Source organism: Pezoporus flaviventris, unplaced genomic scaffold, assembly GCF_033815535.1.
Source record: "Pezoporus flaviventris isolate CSIRO_AGI_PZ_B2104156 unplaced genomic scaffold, CSIRO_AGI_Pfla_v1 ptg000034l, whole genome shotgun sequence".
Taxonomy (NCBI): Eukaryota; Metazoa; Chordata; class Aves; order Psittaciformes; family Psittacidae; genus Pezoporus; species Pezoporus flaviventris.
This window is the reverse complement of record NW_026892582.1, coordinates 1,331,451-1,357,887: the sequence shown is the minus strand read 5'-3', so window position 1 is coordinate 1,357,887 and position 26,437 is coordinate 1,331,451. Positions and strand designations below refer to the sequence as shown.

The following is a 26,437-nucleotide window of genomic DNA, read 5'->3' as shown; positions in this document are numbered from 1 at the left end:
ATGTGTGTTTTAGGAATTAATAGAGGGATCATCACCATCATAGAATCATCACAGACTGGTTTGTGTTGGAAGGCACCTTAAAGCTCCTCCAGCTCCAACCCCTGCCACAGGCAGAGACACCTTCCACTAGAGCAGCTTGCTCCAAGCCCCTGTGTCCAACCTGGCCTTGAACACTGCCAGGGATGGGGCAGACACAGCTTCTCTGGGCACCCTGTGCCAGCGCCTCAGCACCCTCACAGGGAAGAGCTTCTTCCCGAGATCTCATCTCCCATCTCTGTCAGGTTAAAGCCATTCCCCCTTGCACTATCACTACACACCCTCACAGGGAAGAATTTTTCCTAATACCTAATCCTTACTATCTTACGAAATGCTTCTTGTTCTTACTCCTTTGGAAAAAAACCTGAAGCCCTAAAAAACCCCTGTGTGTCCACGTGTCTTACCCTGGACTGCAAAGGCATTGGGAGCACTGGTTTCACGTCTGCCAGCAAAACATCTCATTCTTTCTGCTGATTATTGTATCTGATCGCTCCTCCAGCTGTGCTAAGAAATTTGGTATTGTGGTCTGGCAATGCAGAGCACTGTGAATCCTTTATTCCCTAATGGAGTTTTCTAGCAAATAGCTTTGAACTCAAATTCTTGTCTCTACAATAGATACGCTTCCGCCTAACTGGCACTTCACAATTAACAGCATTATCTTGTTAAACCTGAAGAGGTGCAGGAAGGCTCAGCCATCATTGTAAAGCATTTTATTGCTTAGAAAGTGTTTACAATAGGCTACACAAGTGGTAAATGAAGCCCAGTGCTGCATTCAGATGTCTGATTAGCTCAGCTACGTGAAAATGCCAATAATTCAGGGTCTGGCTATTCTGGATGGCATTTCTTCAGCAGTAGCCTCAAAGCACCTGAGGTATTTAGAGGAAAAAGAAGGGAAGGGGAGGGGAACGGAGGGGAAAAGAAAAGGGAAAAAAAAAAGAAAATGGAAAAAGAAAATAAAAGGGAAAGGGAAAAGGAAAGATAAAGGGAAAGGGAGAGGGAAAGAGAAAATACTTGGCATGAAATGGAAAGCTGATTAGAATCAAAAGACTATTCATGTAGATGCAGGTGTGTCCTCAATGAAGACATACTTCACTTTCACCCAGGAGCAAGGTTGTGAGAGTAAGTGACTGCAATGGAGTATTCAGTGTTTTCAGGAGAGAAACCTCTGTTGTCTCCCTTCAGGAGCAATGAATGTGTTCAAGTTATGTCAGCCACTGTTTTAAGTGCTTGCTTTTCACACACATAAGCGTCTCCATCTCTGTGTAACCTTTTATCTGTCAGCTCCTGTGGTGTGTAAGCAGCATTAGTTGGGAAGAAAACAAACAGTTTGGATGTTTGGATGTTTTCTGTGACTTGCTTTGTAAATGTAGCTTTCCTGTAGCCAGGCTGGAAGTCCTTGCTGTCCTTAGCTCCTCCGCATGACTGCAGCCCTACACCTGCCTGAAACCCAGAGGGACTAGCACAGGAGCCACAGGCTGCAAGACAAAGCGTATAGAAAGATGTTTACCTCCTAGGGAAACATTTCACTCTGTAAGGCTTTCAGGAGAGAAGTGTCTGTATAGCAATTTAGTCCTGCTCAATGAATTTATCAAGTGGGAATGTCAAGGAGAGGTCATAAAACTCACCATAAAAAAGCTCATTACTCACTACCTAGGTTTCAAAAATAGATTTAATAACTTATAAATAAGGCAATTGATGGCGGGTAAAATAACCCAAAATACACAATGGACATCAAGTTGGACATGAGCTAGCAATGTGCCCTTGTGGCAATGAAGGCCACCAGCATCCTAGACTGCATTTGGAGGAGTGTTGCTGGTCAAGGGGAGTGGTCCTTCCCCTCTGCTCAGTACTGGTGAGAAACATCTGAAGTGCTGGGAGCAGTGGTGGCTCCCCGATGCAGGAGAGACACGGATGGCTCTGTGGAGTTGAAGCCAGATGATAACGGATGGGACCTGAAGTATATTGTGGGGTTTGGTAATGAAGACTAAAAATACTGCAGCTATTTCTTTTAGACATGTATCAGACTTTCCATCATATACACTCCTATAAAATCTTATTACTGAAAAGGTCTGTCCAGAAACAGTTAAAACCTAATGCAGAAACTGAGGAGTGGGATCCTGTATCATGCTTGCTGGAATCTAGATGAAGAGTCCCATCTGGTTCTGTATATCTGAAAATCCCTATGGACAGTTACAGGCACTCCAGAAACATGCATTGTCTTACTTGTGCCACCCATCCTCTGGTCCAGTTTTCAAGCTAAAGTGAAATTAGACTATGTGGAGGAACAGAAACTGAACTGACAAAAGTGGTTACTGCTGGCTGAAAGTAATCAGCAGTGAAGGATCTAAAGGAACATTCTAACTTAGGCAACCTGTAGGCCACGTATTCAAGGGCACTTTAGGTACCTACATTAACCTGGTCTCGTTTCAAGGTTTGCTCATCACTTACTTCTAGCCAGATTGATACCCTTTCTATATTTCAGCTGTCTGTGTATATAATGAGTGCCTCTTTTCTAGATGGAGAAATAAACCAATGTGTTCAGTCTGTTGTCATCCAAATAAATAACCTCTGGTTTTAACTCCGGCTGTACACAGACATTCAACATGCTGTGCAGGCAGATGAGTTTCAAGTGAGATAAAGCAGCAGCCAACATGGACTTATCAGGAAGCAATCATGTCAAGCTAATCTGAGTTTTATTTTTTCACTGTGATTTGTGGCCAGGGATTAATAGTTGATATGAAGGAACTTGACCTTAGCAAGATTTTCAGTGGCTTCTGGGAAAGTAGTGTGAAACTAAGTTGAGAAGCATGTTCTTAATGAACCTCTATGGGGTAGATTCCATCATAGCTGACTAAACATAAAAGGTAACTAAATATCAGAAGGATGAACTGATGTGCTTTTAGTCTTCTTTTCTTTTACAGGTGGAAAGGAATTTGCTTATTAAATTTGCAGCTGATATGAAGCTTGGATGACCAGGAATCTATTAGAGAGTGGGATTAGAATTTAAAATGTTCTTGACAGATTGGAGAAATAGACTGAAAATAAATTGATTAAATGGAGAAAAATGCCACATATTGGACTGAAATAGGAATACTAAAAAGCCTTGTATTTGTTGAGGACCCGTTGGGCAGGTAGCATTTCTTTGAAAAAGCAATAAGGAATGACAGAGGAACATAAACTTTACATGAATCAGAAAAGAAAAAGATGGTGCAAGTTTCTGTGAAGAAGAGTGGACGACTGGGAAAAATCCATTCACTCATCTCTATACTGGCAAGGTCTCTTCCCAGAAACATGTCCCACATTGTATTCCAGATTTGAGGACGATCAAGGTCAACTGGAGAGAGCACAAGATGCTACAATAGCAGTAATCAAAGGCAAAGCAAGTTTTATAGGGAAACATAAAGGATATTACATTGTTTATCTTGAAGAATTAAATTAAAGGAACACATAGGAAGAGCTTTGCCATAAAGAGCTGTTGCAGAAACAAAGGGGATTTTCTCCATGTCCCTCCTGGTGGACAGGAAAGAAACAATTGGCCTAAGAGGCAGTAAGAAAGACCTAATGAAACAGATCTTCTTGGGAAAAAGCGAAATATCGGTGACAGGGTTGTAAGAATAGCAGACACGGCATCAGACTAGTCCATCCTGCACTGGGAGCACGAGATGCAAGAAGGTTTCTTGTTATCTCTTCTCAGCCTATATTACTACAGTTCCATAATGGGTTGTAAAGATTCAGTCAAAGAATTCATTCCTTATTGAAGGCTTGTCTGGAAACTAAAGACAAGAGAAGTTTATCAGCAGTTGCTTATCTAATGGTTTTATTACAGTGACAAAGTGTTTTCCAACCCAAAGAGTAGCTACTAACCACAATGGTAGCGGTCATCGTGCCATTGAACACTCTTACTTTGCAGCTCGATGCATTTAAGACTGAATGCATCCGGTCTCACAGCATTCTCACTTCTCAGGGGAAGGAAATGGGCAACTATTTAACTCCACCTCCCTCATTTATGAGGCCACTTGTTTTGTCTTTCCGTGTACTCACACTGGACGTTGTTGTTGAGGTTGTGGTCACAGAGGGAGAGTCTGTTTTTCATGTGGTTGGGGCTAATGTCCTGAAAACCTCCATGCTGGAGGGAGGTGGAGTAGGGGCTGTGAGGTTCCAGCAGTCCCCAGGAACACACCACTGATGTTGGTACACCAGCGGTGGTTTGCTCCTGTCTGGACATGCTCTTCACCTTTGCAGATAACTGTAATTTGCAGGCTCAGCACAAGGGGGGCAGTTTCCCATTATCATGCTCGTCTTGCATCTGGAATTTTAAGTGAACTACATAACAGACTCTTCTGCTTTCTTAAGCATTTTTTCTCCTCCTTTCTTTAATCATGCTGAGATTTCCTGTGAACGCTGTGAGCTGTAATTATCATCTGCAGATCAGTGGCATTGCTGAGCTCTGTTTCTTAAAGGGATTTTGTTTTTTTCTGTGAATTTCAGATGACCAAGAGCAAAATTATAATCACCTGATTCTAAACAGTGCCACCCAGACACCTACACATGGTAAGAGAAAACAAAGAGCAAAATTACACACGTTGTAACTTTCCTCTGCCAGCCAGTAGCATTTATTGGTATCGAAGAATGCTTAATGTTAATAGAAATGTTCCTATGGCAATGATGCATGAATGATGGCTTCCATTAACATTAAATATAGGACCATATTTTAAAATAGTGCTCACGATGAAATATGGCTCTGTCTTTTAGAACTTTACCTATCACCCTTGTGTTTCCCCATGTCTGATTGCTCCTTTCTCCCTTCCACATCAGGAAGGTGCTGTCAGATTTAAGCAACCAAGACCATAAAAATGACAACCAACAATAAAAAGTCCATCTTGTCAGCCAAACCGCTCAACTTATAGTGCTGCTTGTGCATATTTCTAAGATACGTTAGAAGGACAGTGAACAGGGGGCAAGGGCTCCTAAGATGACATGATTTGGGCATAACAGCCTGCGGCCACAATTTGGGTTCACAGCTAAATCCAAGCTGTCCAGTCCATACACGCATGGGTCTGTTTGGGATAACCTGCTAAAGCCCCTGATTCACTGCATGATGCCTCTCCAGTTTCTCGTATGCAGGATAGGTAAAGACCATGAAGAGATTCAGGACTCCCCCTTCCTACTTTCATAATGAGGAGTGCCTCCCTCTCAACAAGTTCCAGTGGTTGCTCTCACACCCTTCCAAATTCCCTTTATTTTACTGTGGCCACATGACATTTCTCTGAACCTGGGAACTTAAAGAAACCCGGAGCAGCTTTCATGCCCCTACACCCACCACAGATCTATCCCTGTAGCCTCAGAAGAGACACCTTAAGGGATGTCTGGGGCATCCTGTCACCACCCATATAGCCTGTCTGGTCATCCCTCTAAAGGGTGAGAACAGCCCTGCCAGAGCTCTTCCAAAGCCTCTCTGGGTTTGGTCTTTGTACCCCAACAGCTTCATGTGTGTTAATACCCCTTCTGACAGTGCTCCTGCTGAGCTCTGGAAGAGCACTCTCTTTATATGCCTTTGCTCTGCACATGGTTCAGCACACTTACTGGCACTTCTCTATCCAGCCCTCCTGATCTAATAAACTCGGGGATGCCCCATGTAATCCTTTAGCCAGTTTCAAGGTTCAGATGCTATTCAAAGACACTATTTGTTTTACCTTTGTTTCCGGCCTCTCATCCCAGCCTGGAGATGTTCCATCACTTCCTCCATGGCCAGAACCCCCACTCCCCTCTGCTCAGTCCTGTCCTCCAGCCCTTCTGCCTCCTCTGCCCTAACTCCCTCCTTCTTTCCATGTCCTTGGCCCACTATTAGCTGTTGAGTGTGGGCAGGAAGTCCCTCCCCGCATCACAGCAATCACAAACTGCAGTCAAATCACCTGCAGCTTCCTGCCTCCATCCAAATCCAGACTTGTCACTGCCACCACATCAGTGATTCCCCCTGTCTCTGTGCAATCAGTCCAACCTGTGAATGAACCCCCAAGTCCTCTCCGCTTTCTTTCCTCTTCTGCTGCTACCTTGTTTTGGTCTTGTCTTTGTTCTTCCCTGCCTCCTTTACCCTCTGAATGTGATATATTCCTCCAGGAACCTTCCTACTGCTGAGGAACCAGTAAGGGATGGGTAAATCTCATTTTGATATACGCTTCTTGCTGCTCTGAATCTCTGTGTTTGTTACAATTTTTTCTGGTATTTGTTTTTAACGCTGAAACTTCATCTTGATTATTATTCTGGAATTGATTGTGTACTTGTACAGGAATGTCCATGTTTCTTTGCTGCAAAAAAAGGGTGGGAGAACAACTGCCCTTGAAAAGGTCACCTAAAACCGTTGGCATTTCTTCTTCCTAGAGGATGGGTCAGGCAGCTCCTCAGCCTGCAAGTTACTTTCAGTTATAAGACTACGGTATTAGGGGTTGGGGTTTTTTCCATGTCCCCCAGAACTCAGAAGAAACAACGTCAGCTTTAAACCTGGCACTAACACAGGAGTATTTATTGAACCTGAACTGACAGATTCAAACACTCTTCAGACTACTGATTTTAAAAAGAAGAAGAGAAAAACGTGGCGTAATAGGGTTACATTTATTGTCTTCTCTCTGGTCTTACTACTTGTTCTTCACATCTAGCATATGCTGGGTTCTAAGAACTGCCCCAGCAGAGCCAAATGAGTCCTGTTTACCTGTGTCTCTGCCCAGAAATTTTAATGAAGCTCCATCATCAGGTCCCTATTGCATTCAGTAACATAAAGCGATATGTGCTAAATCAGATAACTTCCCTCTGGCCCTGACAAATGCTTTTCTTTTTTATGTACTTGAAAGACAAAAATCAAAGCAGATCTACAGAGATCTCTGATTAGAAACTTTCACCTTTTTTTCTGCACTCATTTCTTGCTTTTACTGTATCTTAATAATTTGGTTGTACAAAGTAACTTGAATGATCTGACTACAAATAACTGTATGATTCAGAGTTAGACTTTATTCTTGGGTGATATTTTATTCCTAATGTATCCATAGGGTCATAGATACTTTTGTTTATGATGTTCATGTGTGCTGGTGCTGGTGATCCATTGCTTGGTGAGTTTAAAAATGTTATTTGGACTTTTCAAATAAGTCATCAAAAGATTGCAGTATTCATAATTACTGTTCAGATTCTGACACAGTTCAACAATAGGTTTAATATTCTCCCCTTCCTGGGTAGGACATGGGGTACATTTTCTTGTGATGATGTAGATTTGTAGGTGGACAGAAGCTGTCATTCTGAGCACAATGTTCATGAGCTCTGCCCCTTAGCCTGTCTCTAGCACCCACCATGCAGTGACACACCTGAAAGGAGCAGTGTGAGTCTCAAGACATGCCCTGTGTTGCATGCGACCTGTGTTCAGTTCACTCTTAACTGAAGTTAAACAATCAGGCTACCAGTGCAGAGCAATCAGGGTAGGAATTGGAGGTGACATGCCAAACAAACAACACTGCATCCTGAACAGCCAGCAAATCCCTCCCATGCCTGCAGGAGCTCCCCACAGCCTCCCCAAGTGCTGCCTCACCCAGCAAGGATGCTCTTGACCTGGTATATGTGAAGGGGAGCATGAGCTGTTGAAACTTGGAAGACCTGTCAGGATGAGAGCTCAGCTGCTGCAGGCTGGTGATCTCTCTCCATCTCCTACCATCATTGGAACTTCACAGGTTTCTTACCTTCTCCTGTAATTCCCATTACAACGAGTCTACAGACTCAATACAACCCTGGGACTGAGCATTGTGGCAGACATAGGGCCACCTCCTTGTCAAGGAAGGATGAAAGCCAAGTCCCCTGTGCTCCTCGTTCCCCTTCCTGTACTGGCTAGTCCTATGCAAAGGTAAAGCAAATGGCACCAACCCATTTGTTCCCCCAAAGGTCTTGGGAACCATGCTGGGACCATATTGTGGGGAGTGATGCAGATGTGCAGTGGGCAGCCATTCACAGTGGGTTTTGCATGTGAGATCACAGATGTGATTACACTGAACTCCTCTGATACAGGAAGGAATAACTACTAATTAATGGTGGGATGACATGTAATCTGTTCTGTCAGGCTGCTGTCATTTAATTAGCATAGTGCTGTTTGCAGCACAGTTAGCACAGAGGGAAGGTCTCCCTTTTCTCCCCACCTGGCTGGCACAGAGGGTTTGCAGAGGGGTGAAACTTGTGCCTGGGTTTGGAAAATGGGATATGTTGGGGAAGACAGTTTCCAAAGGAATTGAAGAGAAATGACCACAGGCAAGTGAGTCAACCCATGGTCTGCAATACCAGGACTTCATTTCCACTGTTGTTGAGGGCTCTGAATTAGCAAGCCTGGCTCTGAAATTCCCACATCTGAAAGAAGTCTGTCGACCTTCTTCTGGTGTCAGTCTATTCATGTACCTATTTCACTTCTAGGACACTGAATATCCCATTATAGGGGTATCTACAGGCTTTTAGAAACCTCTGCCTGAGCTCTGCATTCAGTGACAGACTTCAGACAACTCCTATGAGTCCACAAGGTTGATGTGGGCTGACCACATCAGCTCTAGACCTTTGTTCCCCAGCAGTTGCATATTTCAGCTGCAAACGAAGAACTCAACAGCATGAAATGTAGTGATTTTGCGTGTAAAAGGTGAATGTGAGTGCTCAAGTACTGGTTTCTAAGCACAGTAGGTTTTACATATGAAAGCAGGTAAATCCTTTGATACACTGGTTTCTCTCACTTAGATATTCAGTCTTTATACAAATTAAGCACAAAGATTTATTTTCCTATTAAAAAAAAACCCAAAAATTAAAATGTGAAAAAAAGCAAAGGGCACAAACCAGAATTGAGGCAATGAAGCACTGGCTATAACAGGAATATATATTGACTTCCTGGGCTCAGGTTCTGTAAAGCTTATTGCTTAATTTTTTACTGCTACTGGAGTTTAATCTCATCCTCTTTAGTGCATATTTAATTATGGTAACCAAGAGAGTCTTGTATAAACATTTTTTACATCTAGATAAATCACAAGCACATTGCTAAATAATGTAGTTAGTAGGGAGTTCATATCATAATTTTTATGTCAGTTCGTTGCATTTGATAATCATCTGAGAAACACCACCATAAGCAACAAATCGCTTCACTTCAAGGTTTTAATTTGGCCAAGTATTTTTCCAAAGCTGATGTCTGGGTTTGCTCTGAGACAATGTTACAGCTGTACCTGTGTGAACTTAAATCACATTCCTATCTATTCATGTATGTGAATCGTTCTGCTTCTCGTAATCTGTTTCTCTCCTTTCTCTCTCTCTTTTCTCTCTCCATCTCTCTTCCTCTTTCTCTCTTCTCTTTTCTTCCTTACTTCCTTCTTTCTCTTCTCTTCATTTCAAAATCCAGGGCATCTTCCTTCCTGCACAGTAACGGGGCTTTGGGGGATATATTGCTGAAATAATTCTTGCATGTTTCCTAACATCAGACCAGAAGCTTCAATCTGGGACAATCCCAGAGGATATGAAAATGTTTCCCTACCCTGTCACATCTCCTGCAGCAATTTGTTAAGAGTTTTGTGTCTATTGTGTTTAAGACACTGTTTACAAAATCATAACAATTAAGGACTGTTTAAATTAAATTTATCCCCAGTAGAAATATATGTGAGGAAATTAGAAGATAATCAGATCTCTAGAATATAACCTACAGGACAAATAGACACATTATGTACAGTGCTCTTTCTGCAAAGCAGCAGGGCTTTAATAAAACCTGGAAGAGAGATGAACCCAGTAATCTGCCAGGACAGGACAACATGGTCACAGCTTTCTTGGTGCATTTAAGCTGCCTTTGTGACGAGGATACGAGTTCAGATTTGGCTGCTTTGCAAAGATTGTTGTGTGTTTTGGAGCTGTATTACAACATTGGAGCAAAGTCACCAGTGAATCAGGATCACCATTCGCCTGTCTTGACCTGAGAAGTTGCTAACAGTGTCCTACAGTGCAGAGCCAACCTCTGTGGAGGGGATGTATTGGTTTGTTGGGGCTATGGTTGCACTTGAGCGATGGGACTGGTCTCTGATGACATGTGTGATGACCTTCCTTTAGTCTGTGATGTAGGGGAGAGAGAACAGCCTGGGGCTGAGAACAGGTAAAGGACTTCAATGGCAACTTCCTTTAAAGTGCTCAGTGCTGAAGCAATTGGTCTTTGCTTTCTAGACTAAATAAATTGTGGGTTTGGACAAAGAATCACTCTTTTCATGATCTCAGAATGGCAGGGCTAACACAGCCTCCCAGCTGGAGGTGCAGCTCAGCTGCTGAGTATGGAGGCCTTAATTTGCAGATGAATCCTGTTATGGCACCCATGACATGGCCTATATTGCACCCAGCAAGTGACCATTGCAAATAAAACACTGAGGCTCGTGGAGTAAAACTGTGGTGTAACTGGGTCTCCATCCTCACCTGTGGAAGAAACCTGAGGAGCTTCTCTCTGTGACAACACAGTTGTTTAAGCAAAGGGTCAACATGAGCTGATGATCTCAGACCATAAGCAAGGGGAAGCCGTGCCTTCATTCCTAGTGAATGTGAGACCGCTGAAGAAGACCAAAAGTTCTGGAGGCAAAATCACAGCGTCATAAAAACCAGAGCACATAAAACTGCTGAGGCAGGGCAGGGCATTGCCGTCTGCACTGCTGGAGATCTGTCAGTGTGGGGCAACTGTGACTATGGCAGAAGGTTGTGGTGGTCCCTGCGGTGTCTTCAACCTGCCTGGGGACTTGTGCCTCATCCTAATCCCGAAGGACTGAGACAGATTCATTTCCCTCAGGGGCTAGAGCTAGTTGTGGATTGTTCCCCTTGCTTGTCTGCTGCCAGAACCGAGCATACTGATGCATTTTCCTTTCTGAACAAGCTCCCCTTCCATGCAATGTCAAGCATGTTAACTCAAGAAGGAGTTAACAGCCTGACAGTTTTCAATGGCACAGCCTCAAATTCAGTGAGTCCTGTCCTCAAAAGAATGAGCCCGAGTCCCAGTTCTCCACAGTCCTACATCCGGGCTGCTCCGGTGCCAGAGCCATGTGTTGTTGTTTTCTGCATCCCCAGGAAAAGGCAGCAAACTCAAGGAAATATTAATATGTCTTTTGCTGTGGTTGCCAAGTACAATTCTTCTTTCTGTAGTTTCTCCTTTCATTCTAATTGGCAGCATTATTCCTCTCGCCCTCTGTTGCAGTGTGGAACATAGTTCAGTTAAGCACCTTGTGTACAGAAGCATCTTGATGTTAATAGCCCCTGGGCAATATGATTCAGGTATATTATCATGCTGTGTGTATATATTGTAGCATTTAAGGGCATCATCTTGCAATATGCTGGTGTACCTCATCCTCTCTGCATCTTATCCCTTCAGTTCTCAGCCATGAGCCCTGAAAGAACTAATCCCAGCACCATCCTGATACGCAAAGCTTTTTTATCACTGACTGAATTTAGAATCCCACATCTCCAGCTCATATAAATGAGGGCAACCACTCACTGGAGAGCTGCTGATTTACGCCATGGAGGATCTGACCTGGAAATGTATAAACCTCTCTGAGGTTCTTCATGACAGATGCAGAAGATTGTTAATAGCAGTGTTTGTAACATAAAAAAGGAAGTGTGAAAACACGGATCATTCCCCCCACAAACACAGAAGATGTATGTTATAAACTGCAGTCGGAGTCTGTTCACATCAGTTCTTTGCATGCTCTAACAGTATGTCACTTCCAGGATGGCTCAGGAGGTGCTAAGCCTTGGCACAGAAAGCAACCAAACGTCATCAGCTGCCACCAGATTTTCCTGAGGAACGCATCCCTGTGCAAGAGCTCGCATCAGAATCGAGGTTTTGTGTCTGAGCCTTCACGTGGCTGAGCAGAAGGCAGTGCTGGGGGAGCAGTGCGTGCTTTGACAGAGGACTGAAGCGATGCTGAGCTGAAGCTGAGCAGCAGAAGGCTCGGTTGTATCAGCTTCTCCTAGGTGACATTGTTTGCTTTCTCTGGGTGAATGTTTTAAAAGGCATCTGTTGAAATGTCTTGCAGAATTCACACAACATATGTGCAGGCTCCTATGCAAATAGGGAGCACATCCCTTTTGCCACTTGAGCTTGGTTTAAACTTTGCCGTAAATTCACTTTGTTGGTGGGTTTGGGTTTCTTTTTGTCTTGGGCATCACCTGTTCCTGTCCTTGTACACGAAAGGTGCTGCACCGCATGTAAACACAGGTTGAAACAGGAATTGCCTTCCGAGAACAGGGGCAGAGCAAGACGTTTCGAGAAGACTTCAGGTCTGATGTCCACTACACAAGTGTCCAGCTTTAGAGATCCTGAACCTGTGCTTGCAGAAGGTTTGTGAAAGACTGACAGTGAAATGAGGCCCTCCTTCAACTTAGAGTGGCTTCATAGATCAGACAGCAACTGAGTGCATGCATACAGCAGAGGAGCGAATCCGTATGTCCACTCAGCTGTAACTGCAATCCCCACTGCATAGAGGGAACTGCAGACCCATGGGGGTGACATGCCCACCGCAGGCCGTATATCCATTTCAGGGTACAAGATGTATCAGGAAACATGTTCCTCTGGCAGTCCACCAATGCAAGCAGCGCAAAAAGAGGGCAAAGCTCTGACACTCTGCTCCAGGGCAGCACTTTCTCAAGTTCTTATGCAAGAGCATGGTCTGAACAGAGACCTTCTGAGCCTGGTCTACTGGTTCGTATGGAAATACAACACCGTTCGGACTGGCCCAAGAGTTCTAGCTTGTGAAACAGAAGAAACGCAAAGTTCTTGCTTGGTATGAGTCCAAGAAGAGAAATTAGATCTGCAAAGGAGGAGTTTCTCCACAGAGATGCCTGCTCCCTTCCTGAGCCTAACGAGTTCTGGGCAGTGCTGTGCCATGATACCAGCACACCAGTGGCTGGAGCAACATGGCACTGTGGTCAGAGTGCTCCGAAACCGCTGATGCTCAGTGGATGAGGGAATGCTGCAGAGCTGAGCCCTCTTCTGCTGAATTAATCACGGAGACACTGGCAGAATTTTAAGATGTTGCATTGGCTGTAAAAAGATGCGGCTGCTTCGAGGCTGTAGCACAGAGAATTTGGAAAACAAGAGAAATGGCACTGCTGGATGATGCTCCCAACTCCAGTGTATGTGCTGTGCGCTGGGTGAGCTTTATTTCCTTCATTTCCCTCTCCAAAGAGCTTTGCAAATTGTGCCCAGAATGCATGATGTAGCAGAGAGGCATTAAGTGGCACATGGGTGCAGGATGGTGGTGAGGAAGATGTGCACCACTGCTGACTTTCAAAAGTAATCCCTGTAACCATGGGATGTTTTCTTTTTTCCAGTAGTCATCTCCCATTGCCCAGAATACAGAGCTGGGCTGGACTGAGTGGAATGCTGGGTGACAGCAGTGTACAACCTCTGCTGCCTCGCGGGGAATGTGGAGATCTTATTTACACCCTGTTCATTAATTATGTCCTGCATCTTCTATAGGAGCCAACAAACACCATAAACAAAAAGGAGAGATGCCTGAGAAAAGCATGACTCAAATCCATTGCAGGAATGAACTACTGCAAATCTTCTGCTGCACTGGTCCCAGAATACAAATTGCAGAAGATATTTCTCCTTACTGGAGTCTCTCAGTTCTCTGATCTTGCCCTCAAACTACATTATGCAAAAGTCATCTGAAATTATCTTTGGTCATTTCAGTTTATCCCTTATTTTCCTGAATGATGGGAAGTGGATTTCAAGGTGACTTCTCATTTGCCAAAATCATTACAGCCTGCTCCTGACTGACTGGATGGAAAAAGCAGTACGCGGATGCACTGATTCTGCACAAGCCCATCAAATAAATGTGTGCACTTAATTTCACACACCTCATGCAAATAGTCAATTAATGCTCCTGCTTTGGCACTGAACGCAGATTCCATACATAAGGCTGGGCTTATTTCAGCATGTCCAAGCCTCCATGCAAAATGGAGATTAGACACAGGTTCTGGCTGATAAATTTGTAAAGAGATGTTACCCCAGGCTCCTTGCCACACAAGCACAAATAGGAGTGGGGACATAGTTTCAATGCTAATACAGTCTCTCTTTCCTGGATAATATCTAATCAATTGTTTCCAGCACCCTGATGACTATGATGCACTTCCTAATCCTGCAGTCAGTCTATTAGACATGAATTGAAGTCATCAGCAAGCAAATAATGTTCTCAGAGAGATGACACATTTGCTGTATGCTCACTTGGGGCTATGTTCTTTTTGCCAGACAATAACCCTACTCCAGGAGTGCAGAGGTGTCCATAAGCAGTAGGAAAGAAGAGTTTATTAACCAAGATGGTTATTGCACCGTTAAGAGGAAATGTTCACCATTGCTGAATTCCATAAGAAAGTACCTCATAATTTCTCAGACCTGGGAATGAAATGATGCTCTGGCAGAGAGCTGGGCTGTTCCCTTTCTGTGCGATGGCTGACGCTGGCTGTCAGGTTTTGAGCCCAGAGGACAGCATTCAGATGCTTGCTGAGACAGGCAAAGCCCCTGTTCCTCATGGAGCAGTTTCCTTGCTGGCAGCGCTGCGGGATCACACAAAGTTGGGGTATCCCATGCTGGTGCCAGGCTTGTGCTCAAGAAGAGGGGAAGCTGTTCCTTCACTCATGGTTGTACCCTGGCACTGTTGTGGTTTGTTCTGCAGCAGCTTCGCTGTGAGGAAGCTCATGGTGCAGCAGAATACACTCAGTGACAAGAGGGGCAGGAAGGAGCAAGAGTTGGGTTTGTTGACATGGTAGCTGTAATTCAAGTGCCAAAACATGGGTGGCCTCAGAGCTCTGACAGGTCCCACAGCACTCAGCCTCTTGTTTCTTGGATAAACTGGCATACCCCAAATGGCACAGATGCCTCTGAATTGAGGACTGGGCATATAAGTCTGCTGAGAGGTGCAGAGCAGTGCTCTGACCACAGTGGCTTTGGGAGATCATGAGCAGGTTTACACTGGAAGACAAGACTGTCTCAGCCCATCTTTGGGAAGCATGGGTGCAATGTGAAGGTAGGTCACAGTGGAGGAGTTGTGGAGGCAGCTCTGCATTCCCACGTGTAGGAATGTGGGAACTCAGGACTTGGGAATTCTGCCAGTCCTCACCTGTATTGGAGAATTTAGCTGTCTGGTTTTATTTTCAGGCCATACTTGAAGTGTCCACCTCCTTGGCCTTTTGACTTACGCAATCCCATCACTGCTGCAAACTCCCAAAGAGCCCACTGTAGTCTCACCTCGCTTTGCTTCTCATCATTGAAGCTCCTGCTGTTTTAATACTCTTGTACCTGCCTATTTGAACACCTGGGATTTATAAACGCAGTTCAACAGGTCCCTGTCCCTTGGCTGAGCTGATGAAAGACCATTTTACATCCAGCTTGCAGCAAAGGAACAAGATTTCAAAACTCTGCAGGTTGTCTGGACTTGAATTTTAACATTCATGCTCAGTGCCAATCTTTACTGTCAGTGCCCTCAGCATCAGCATCCTGACAGCGGGCATTTTAACACTGGCTGGGGATTCCCTCAGGGACCAACTCCTCAGGGATGGCACCTACTTCCCTGCACCAGGAACCTCTCCAAACCTTACTTTGTCTTCTGACTGCACCCAGATGCGCACCCCACAGCTGCACTTCACACTTCCCAAGGGGAGCATGGTCATCTCTAGAGCCCACCAGAACCCCTGGGGCTATGGACTGGCTTTGCCAGGAGCCTCCAGGGTCAAAGCATTAATCAGAAGTCTGGTGCGATGAGAGAACAATTTGATTATCAGCCTCGGTTAAAATAACCCCACAGACTCCTTTCCATGTCTCTGATGGTGGGGAAAGCACAGCTTGCTGGGGTGAAGGTAAGTGATGCTGCCTGAACTCATGCAGGCTGCGGTGGGGCCCATCCACAGCACCATGACATAGCCCTCCACAGACACCCCGTCCTGCTTTGAGGAGAGCTGGCTGGCCCAGAGGCTCCTGAGGTCCAGTTTGCTTCTCTCCATAACCACTGTGGACAAGGACACGATGCCACAGAATCCTTTTTTTGCTGATCAGCTGGTGCCTGTTTGAATCATGTGCACAGCCTGTCACCGAGGCTGGCTCAGATACCGCTCTTCTCTCTGCATAGTCTATGGGAATGGCTTGCCTCGCCTTCGTTGGGTGCACACTGTAGACATGTCTTTGTTGTTTCTTTTCAGACAAGCCACGAATGAACAACATCCTTACTTCTGCCACCGAGCCCTATGACCTCTCCTTCTCCCGGTCCTTCCAGAACCTCTCTCACCTCCCACCATCCTATGAGTCTGCCGTCAAGACAAACCCAAGTAAATATTCTTCTCTGAAGAGACTAAGTAGGTGTCAGCTCATTTCATTTCTTTTGTATCTCATTTGCTTGTAAGCCACATTGGGCACAATGTTAAGGCAATAACCTTCTTCCCTCTGTCGTTGTACTGCCCCAGTTGGTGTGTCTGGTAATGATTCTTCTGGCTGTCACTTCCCATTAAGGAAGAGTGTAGAGAAAGAGTCACTTCATTACTGTGAGAGCACCTGTGGTTATTTGCTTATTGACCTCCTTCTGTGTTGCCTCCCATTACACCACCTTGTATCTGCTCCTCATAGAGTCATCTGAGAATCTTCTTTGTGCTGGAGTTGAGATGAACCAAGCTGTCTGCCCCGGATCAGCTGAGTTCACTTTAGTGTACCCAGGGCAGATATCTCCCCATCCATGGGGTAGCTGAAACCAGATGACAAGCCCATGTTGACAGAAAGCTGCTGAAATGGTTGGGAGCATCTATTTCAGTAGGAGGACAGTGGTGTGATCTGCTGCCATGTTTCATGGTGTATGTGTCTGGATCTGGTCCTGACTTGTGCCATGCACTGATGCAAGGACTGTCTCTGTTATTGCAGCGTGTTGCTGCCACCCTGTTCACACTAGTTGGTATCTGTTCTTTCTCACTGTTTTATGTATTGCATTGTTCTGCCAACTTTGCTGTGAATGCTCCAGCCCATCACCTTTGCTGATGGCACTCTTCAGCTTTGGTGGGTTTATGAAATAAGTGGTATTTCTGCAGGCAAATGCTCTCTCCAGGCTGACACTAGGCTTGTAGTATATATGTTTCCCTGAACATTTTCTGGATGCAGCTTGTATTCATACTGCTGAACTTAGAGAAATATCTTAGGTGTTTATCCTTGCAATAGCTTCATTGAAGGTAGGTCAGGATGAGGAGCAGATCCTACTTCCTTAGTATGTATAAAATCTGCATTCCCAATTTAGCCAGCTAAGTGACAGACACAAAATTAAGTGGCAGGGAAGCCCTTGGACTGTCAATAGGGAATCTCTGTGGAAGATTTCTCAGAAAAGAAAATGGAGTGGAAATGTAGCACATAAAAATCTCAGCCCACTCCTTGGTACTTCAGCATGGAACATGTTTAACATTAAGGCAAATACATTTGATGTGTTTAAAAGTAAGATTGTGCTTAACCTTGTTGGAGAACAGAGGTGAGGTAATTTGTGGCTGGAGCCTGCCATCTTCCCTGTTCAGCATGCCACATGCATAACTCTGCTTTACCATGAGCTTTGGTCCCTGACAGCATTTGGATCTCACACTGCCACCCACAAGCATTTTCCCGTCACTACAGCCTAATGATGGACAGTCCATGTTCTTGATCAACTTTGATGGTACTACCTAATATTGAAAACCCTTGAACTCACGGCACTTTAATGTTACTGCTTTAAGATGTGATGATTTATTTTCATTTCTTAGCTGAAATGAAAATTTCTCAGCAGACAAATATAACCTTCTAGATAGCCCTGAAAACTGCTGTTTAATTGGTAATTGATTTGCAGTGCCTGGGATTACCTGGGGTACATACTTCCTCTTCAGAGTCTGGGAGATCTCTGTCCTGGCATCATTGAGAATAGGTTAGAAATGATGGCTGCTCCTGTCATGATGCAGAGGATGGTCAGGACCATTTCTAGCCTGTGGTTTATTTATTGCTTCACATATTGTGCATGGATTCTCAGTGAAATCTCCTTGAGCTCCATATTAAAGCTATTGATGTATCTATCTCACTGGAACATTAAAAAACCAGAAATGGTTTTTTAACTGAAACTCCCACCCCTTCCACAGCCAACATCTAGGAATATATGTCAGATCTGAACACTCTCCTCTACATACTCCTGCAATTCTTACCTCACTCAGACTGAGTCTAAATTCACCCACACCAAGCAATGCCATCTCTTCACTGAGCAATACCTTGCTAAGTGGTGTCTCAGCAGTCTGACCCATTGGGTGCACTGCTCAGCAGTTGAAGAAAGGACGGGCCCTTACTTGTCCACCTTGCCCCTCCGTAGATCACAGAGAAATGAATAAGTATTGAACCCTAGCACTGCATTTGCCAGGTATTTGTCTAAAGTGACAAAAACAGGTTTGTATTGAGGTGCCAAGATTACACATCCTCAAGTACGTGCTGAGTATAGCCAGCGTCCCTCTCTTGAGCTTCTCCTGACGGTGGCCCTGTCCCCATTCAGAGGATACCTGGCAGTGAACATGAACCTAAAAGAACATTACAGTTAGTGTTTGGGCATTGGCTGGAGTGGGGTTCATTCACCCCCTTAGCTTTTCAGCAGCATCCACCCTAGAATGGGTTCCCTGCACACTGCAATGGTAAGAGCAGCTATTTACCCATGACTGGCAGGTTCTAGTTACAGTTCAGTCATCGTTGCAAGGCACCAAACTATCCTTTTGCAAAGCACCTGACAAATGTCAAACCAAGTGCCTCACACTGTATTTTTGACTAACTAGACAGCAGTTCCAGCTCTGAAAGTGCTAAGCACTCCATGCTCCCACTGGGCTTGCATATGCTCAGCTCCTCTGGAATCACTGAATCACTTTCTTATGCCTGGTCTTCTTCAGAGCCAAAGGAAAATAGGCACTCAGGTCCTAGACCTGTCCTTGTTAAATGCCAGCAATACTTTTTCTTGCTCTATATGAGGGAGCTAAAGGCAACACAAATTCCAGGAAAAGTACCTAAATGCTGGGATTTGCAAAGATTTTTTTGTTTTGTTGTATTTTTCATATTTAAAATGACTTGTTTCTAACAAACTCCCTGCCATGGTTAAAAGAAAAGAATGCTGTGAAGAGCTCATTAACAAACATCATATTTCTGAGTAAAACAAAAGGAATTAGCTACATTTTCAATCAACTATTTCAGTTGCCAGACAGCTAAAGGTCACTTATTTTCCCACAATTGACAGTGACAGTGAAATGCAGTTTCTTCCCAAGAGCATCTAAATTGAATAATCAAGGCCTATCCAGGAAGAAATAATGTTTAGTTTAATATCTCCTTGCCAAAAATGAGGAGACATCACTCAGCAAGGGTATGGTGAGATCCACCTCACCCTAGTTTAGCCGTTCAGCAATCAGGCATCTTTGTGCATTTGATGGAGGCATCTCTACAGTCAGTGAAGGACATCTCCATGTGAGCTCTCTGAAGGTCCCAGTCTGTCATTGACACCAGAGTTGCTCTGGTAAGCTTCCTAGCTCTTTGCTGGGTAACAAGCCTAATTTGAGATGCCTAGAGCTTAACGAGGTACATCCCTCTTTAGGAGCCTCATCTCAGTGACTTGTGAAACAAGGAAGAGATGAGCATCTGCTGCATCTGCATCCCTGGGGAATGTGCCCAGCTTGGGGAGGGGACCTCCTCACCACTGGAGTAGCAGGATGGGCACTCACCTCTGCTGGCGTTTGACTAAGAAAGTAGGACCATGGCTTCTTCTTCCAGAGCAAGAGCTTGAAGAGGGTCCAGGCCTTATAGGAGCAGTAGAAAACATGTGGATCTAGCATAGCAGCCAGCCGGAAGCACAGCCTGTGCAAGCAGAGCTATTTCAGCTTCCATGGCTATTTAATTCCGCAGCCTTTACTTCAAGGCACAGACAACAGGAAACCCATTTGTGAAGCTAAGGAGGGGGATCCCTGAGGGGCAGGGTACCACATCCATGGGAAGCCCTATGCCTTGTCAGGCTGGTATGTGGGAAGAGCAGCGGTGGGTGGATGTGGGAACACATGGCTGAGCAAGAGCAGCTGGGTTAATTCTATCCTGCCCAGCACTCCAGGGAACTGGTGCCTCCAGCTAAGTGAGAAAGGTCAGTCAGGAAGGAAGATAATATTTTCAGGCATATTAAGCCACTTGGTATTGGCTAAAGAAGCATCACAAATGACTAGGCAGCTTGGAAATGTTACAGCCAATTAAAACAGGAGAGACAAGCCCAGAGAGGAAATACACTGGAGCTGCAGAGAAAGAAAAGCAAAGAAATTACCTTTAGGTAAAGCAGAGAAATGACTGTGATGGCCTTACAGACATACACAAATGCACGTATTTTAACCATATTCACATACAACTACGAGAAGAAAAAATATCCTTGGCTTTTCCACATTCTCTTTGCAGAATGCCACAAACATACCTCATTTCTCTAATTATAGTGTGAGAGGAGCTGTGCTCTGCCTTTCTGTGATGGCATCTCAGACATGTAGAGGTGAGATGGGTAAGAGCACTCATTTGTGGCGCTGCCTCCAAATGGAAGGAAGGAAAAAAAAACCAGAAAGCTGTCTGAGGGCAAATCAGCTCATATAAAGCCAAGCCAGATGAAGCACTTAAACACTTCTCAAGTTTGATGAGACCATCCATGGTCAATGTTCTAGAAATTGCCAAAGAAAGAAAGGGAGGAAAGAAACAACCAAAACCTATGGAAAAAGGAAACTCCTGAAAATGTGTAGAAAATGTGCTGTCCAGGAATTCAAAATATTTGAAAAACATGAGTGAAGGCCTGGAAGTATGAGATTGACTCAAAAAAAAAGGAGAAACTTCCTTTATCAACCAATACATCAGTGATTTCATTCTGTCTCCACATGGATTCTGGCCCTTTGGAATCCACTAAGGACACATTTTGAATTCTTAAGCACATCCATGAGGCAGAAAGATATTCTATTGTAGTTTTATTTTGGCTAAAAATACAAGTGTCAGTTTCCACATGAGCATCAATGAGAAGATAAGGGGTAGCAGTATCAGAGCCTCACCAGCCCAGTGACCTTCCTGGTGCAATATGGATGAGGTGAATCAGACTGGATGGGACCAGAAACATTCTGATTTTAGGAAACTGTGCAACCAGATAGTCCACAGTTCCCACAGGGTGAAGCACCCAGTGTCTCCACTCTCAAAAGCCTGGAGATGTGTTGGTTTCATCGCTTTCCCTGCGGACAGAGATGCTGCGGTTACAGAGCTCTGCTGAGCTTCTCCCTTGGCATGGAGGCACAAGTGTGACCCAGCACGCTCGGCCTCCTGTCAAGCTACATTCCCCATGACTGGTTCTGCAACACTCATGAACTGACACCACATTCCAGAGGCAACTGCCTGTTAAATGTCTATCTGGTGCCTGCTTAAACCAGCTTGTTGTTCACAGGAAACTGCCATTTCGGCTTTGATTCCTTGGAGATGGAGATGTGAAGTCTTTCTACACCTGAAAATGTTCCCAGAATAACTGTGCCAATATCTACATGTGTCTCTTAGCATCACAGGAGGACACAGCCTGTGTGAGCTTGGGAACACCTATGAAATGAAATCAGTTCCCTCAATGGGTTAACCACTGCCAGCAAAAGGCCATGCAGACCCCTACACTGTGTACAGGGGTGGAAGAAGGAACAAAAAGATGCTTTTAATGCTCTAAGTTGGCAAAAAGTTAAAGTCCAGAGCATGCTGCATTCTTTATCTAAATTGGCAAGGAACAACTTCAAAATACTTTTAATCAGCTGATCCTGCCACCTCACCAGCAGTCTCAGACCACTGTAAACCTCACATAAGCTGGTTTAGCTCCTGCTGGCAATTACCACAGCCAGGTTTGAGCATCCAACCATATCTCCGTTTGGGATATTCTCTGCTGTAATTACGTCTATTTGGAGTCACTTGGGCAAATCCAGTGGACCTTCTGTCATGCAGAGCAGAGGCCAAGCGCCAAAGTGCTAATTGCTTAGCTCCTTTTCAGCATCCAGCTCCAAGCATCATTATCAAGCTTGTGCACACCAAGTGTATGCAAGTCTATCTATGGCCACATTATAGACTAACAATGTCTACAATTACTGTGGCCATATGGAATTTTCCCAGTCCTTCTCAGGCTTCCTAGACGATGATTTTAAAGACACAAGAGCTTGAAAGCAGGGGAGCCATTGTCTGATATTTGCAATGAGATATTCTTCCAAAAAGCTTAAAAAAAAAACTTATTCTACAATATATACTCTGGAGAGCAAATCCCATCAGCAGCAAGCTGATGTAGAGAAGAGCTCTGGGTAACTCTCCACCAAGGAGAGCCTTGGTGGTGTGTAGGCTGTAAAGAAGAGGTTGGCAGCAAGAGCGGTGCCAACAGGCTGTGCATTTTGGCATGCATATTCTCAGCTTGTACTTTTGGATGCTGAGACATGGGGATCAACCATCCTCCTCACAGGTCCTCTGGGTTATGTGGACTGTTCTCAGGACCATGAGGAGTAAAGTCCAGGAGGCAGTGAGGGAGGGCTGAATGTATAGGAGATGAGGAAATTAGAGCATGAGATCCAGCACAAGGTGCTTACAGCACTCAGGGTTTAGCTGAAGGCTTTAAGGCACCAATGCATAACTTACCTTGTGAGCAAACTTCCAGGATGTTGTGAGTACCTATCACACACCATAGAATCACAGGATGGCTTGGGCTGGAAGGGACCATAATCTTCATATTACAAGTTGGTTGAATCAGGTCATTCCAGCTGATATATCAGGATGCATCTGCAGTAGCCAACATCCTTTCTGAGTCTAAAAGCCAAAAAGAGGGGGGGGGGGGGGAGTGGGTGAGCTGAGTTCCTGAGCAACAGAGAGAAGCAAATCGAGCAAGAACAATTGCATGGAATAAATTGCATTCTATCAACCAAGGTGTCTGAAAAATGGAAAATGAGACCCCAGAGAGATGATTCAGACTCTCAGAGAGAGCATCCCATGCCCACCAAACCTGCTCTGTGATCACATTTAAAAAGACTCAGAAGTAGTCATTAAAGATGTGAGGAAGTCAGTCATGGATTCCAGAGCACACCCACGTCTGAAGCCAGAAGTGAGGTATGAGTTTCTACAAATGGGGAACTTGCCTACCTCAGCTCACCTTCCCTGTGCTTTCTATATAAGTGTATTGTGAAGGTGACACTTGATAATTTCCCCATGACTCACCATTTGTGTAAATCAACCAACACCACAGTCTGGACTCGACAACGTATGGTCTGTTGTGTCATGGTGCAAGGTGTGTTGTGTTGCACAGGGTCTTATACTGTCTGTGTGCAATTATAACACTCTTTGTCTGCTATAAGCCCATGGTGACACAACCCACACAGGGCTGGCATCTCTGACATGGATGTCCATGCCCCAGTCCAGGTGCTGGTAGATGGTGCCTTGGAGGAGGCAGCTGGTCCAAGGCAGTGTGCTGTACACAGTCCCTTTCACCCCATGGGACAGCGCTCTGACATTCCTAACTCTTCCCTTTCCTTTCCCACAGCTGACAAAGAGGCTGATGAGTACTACATGAGGAGGAGACACTTGCCAGACCTGGCAGCCCGGGGCACGCTCCCTATCAACGTCATCAAAATGTCTCAACAGACCAACCAGAGGGACAGGCCCCGCCGTCCCATCAGGGCCATGTCCCAGGACAGAGTGCTGTCCCCTGAGAGGATCATGCCCGAGGAGTTTAGCATGTCCTATGAACGGATCCTCTCAGATGAGCAGCTCCTGTCCGCAGAACGCCTCCACTCCCAAGACCCGCTGCTCTCCCCGGAGCGGTCGGGGTACCCTGAGCAGTCTATGTCACGGGCACTGTCACACACAGACGTCTTTGTATCAACACCCGTCTTGGATCGATACAGGATGACAAAAATGCACTCCCATCCTAGTGCCTCAAATAACTTGTACAATACCTTAGGTATGAACCCGACCTCCGCCAAGCGCCAAGCATTTGCCTCCCGACGGCACAACACGGTAGAACAACTGCATTATATTCCAGGACACCACCATCACTACCGCACAGCGAGCAAAACAGAGGTGACTGTTTGATAGGACCTCGTGCATTGTAGATACTCATTAAGGACTGGGGTGGCCACAGCACCCCAGACTGCAGTGGCCTTATAGGCCAAGATAACCTCTAATAACTCAGTGTCTGAAAAGACTTCTCTGACAGTCCCATCCACGTTGTTGTTTTTAAAGCCACCCCTTCATCGGTGATGACATAAGAAGAACCCAAGCAAGCAAGCAGATGGTAGTGAGAGATAATAGGGGAAATTTCTTGATGTGCATCAGTTTCTGTCAAAGAAAGCCATAGTAGTCAATGGCTCCTTCTAAGGGCTCACCTGCATTATCTCATTGTCCTTATGAATTTAGGACTTTTCAGTTGCTACAGGTAGAAGCAGTCTCATGCAGCCCAAGACAGGGAGGAGGAAATGCAGCACCCAGTTCTGGCAGGAAGGACTACTGCTCTTGGTCTGTATGCCAGCCCTCATGTCTGGCCTTTCTGTAGCAAGAAGGTAAGCTTCTGGCTGCTGGGGATCACCTCCAGACTGCTCACTATCAGTCAGAACCCGTACATCTGTTTTCCATCACCCTTGGAGTGAATTCAAGGGCAGACTTTCTTAGGGGACTGGCAGATCTAGGGACAAGAATAGCCTGGCTGAGAAATAAAGGTTTAGTTTATATTAAATATATTCATAAGATAAAAACATACTAGTGCCTACAAATCGCCTGCTCTCTCAGTGTAGGAAGTAGTGGGGTTGATGTGTTCAATAAGCACAAATATGCTGAAATGCTTGTTAGACCCTTTCCCCACTCATTCTAGTATCTTGGTGTCTCCAACATGTAAATAGGAAGGAGGAAGAGGGTTTCTCTTCCTTCAGCTTCTTGCCACTGCTGAACCTAAAGCACCAGAATTCGTCCAGCTTCGCACTGCTGACCTGTGCTGGGGGAAGTCCTGACTCCACTGAGACCCCTGCAAGGCCAAGGCTACCACACACTCACTGAGCCTGTTTATTTTCCTGAAAGCATCTTCCACTGGCCCAGTTCCCCCATTTCTGAACAAACGTTCTCTCAGTTACATCTAGAACTCCATATGTAGCAGATCTTTTTCTAGCCCTTAGCAGAAGCACAAAGCTGAGGGTGTCTCACCTACAGAAAAAGAGGTCGGTTATTTTCCATTATCTTCTCTCCATCTGCAAGAAAACCTTCCAAATTCCAAATCCACTGAGTACCAATCCTAACCATGAAGACAGTTACATTTCATGCATAGAAATTATATATCCAGCATAATTATAATAAGTGGGCATGTTGTATATCTGATTGATGCTAATTAGATACTGTATATTTGTAACATCTGTAAAACATAGACTCGTGGGTCCAGAATTTGTGAGGGTTTTATCTTTGGTTTTCAAGCCAGATTGGGCTTTGCTTTGGTTTCTGTTGGTTTCTTTTGGTTTGGGTTGGGTTTTTTTCCTTGTATTTGTGTTCCTATCAAATTCTGTAGAACTAACTCACACTAGAGCATACTTCTGTGGCCAGGAAAGGGTCTCAGAGGTCTTGAAGGCCAGCCAGACCCAGTGCTGTAACTGTTAGTTCTGGACTCACTGTCCTTGGTGTGCATTCAAAGCCCCACCACATGCACACACCCATGCTGCTAATCCCAATGAGAGGCATGCTTGTCCTCCAGCTGAAACGACAACTGACTGCAGGCTGTAAACACATTCCCATCCAGTATTTCTCTCTTCATGCCCTACATTCCCACACTGACCCTTTTCCTACATGGCTTTTTACTTCATTTAAATTAGGTCTGCCCTTCTCCCTCCCCTCAAATACCTCCCACCTCCTGGCCTTAATGATGTTCCCAGCTCAACACATCATTGCTGTAGCATATAATGACTGTAGGTTGTTGTGAGCTTGAGTCTTCTGTGGAGGCTTATGATATAGCACCAGGTTTATCTGGTGCAGGGTAGGCAGGGAGAGCATGCCATCTTCCCCTGGTGGGATTTAGAGGTAGGAGGCCTCAGTGGGGTGGCCATGTGGCCTTTCCCATTCCCAGACTGTCTTCGTTCTTGGGCTTTCTTCTGCCTCACCTGATGGTGAAAGGACTCCGGCTGTCACACGTCCTGGGGCTTTGTTTGGCGGAAACTGAGCTGGGAAGGAATGAATAAGAGTCTCCACGGTTCAGGTGGTCATTACCATGCAGCCTTGGGCAAAATCAATCAGGCAACCACCAGAAAAAAGGCTCACAGCTCATCTCCTTCCCTTGATGGACACTTCCTCCCCTGACTACCTCCAAGCTCTTCAGTTCAGTCACTGGTTACT

At 45.1% G+C, this 26,437-nt stretch overlaps 1 protein-coding gene across 3 annotated transcripts in view; it reads left to right on the top strand.

The window, feature by feature from the left end:
- The window catches only part of SHISA6 (shisa family member 6), a 229,391-nt gene extending 203,182 nt beyond the window's left edge, over positions 1-26,209 (top strand). The window contains exons 4-6 of one of the 3 annotated variants that reach the window (XM_061461938.1): positions 4,525-4,587; positions 16,249-16,374; positions 23,613-26,209. In XM_061461938.1, coding sequence (XP_061317922.1) covers positions 4,525-4,587; positions 16,249-16,374; positions 23,613-24,163 — 740 coding nt within the window. In that variant the 3' untranslated portion in view covers positions 24,164-26,209. Of the gene's footprint in view, positions 1-4,524; positions 4,588-16,248; positions 16,402-23,612 lie in introns of all 3 variants that reach the window. The other 2 variants (XM_061461937.1, XM_061461939.1) reach the window with 2 other exon arrangements.
- The last annotated feature ends 228 nt before the right edge of the window (positions 26,210-26,437 follow it).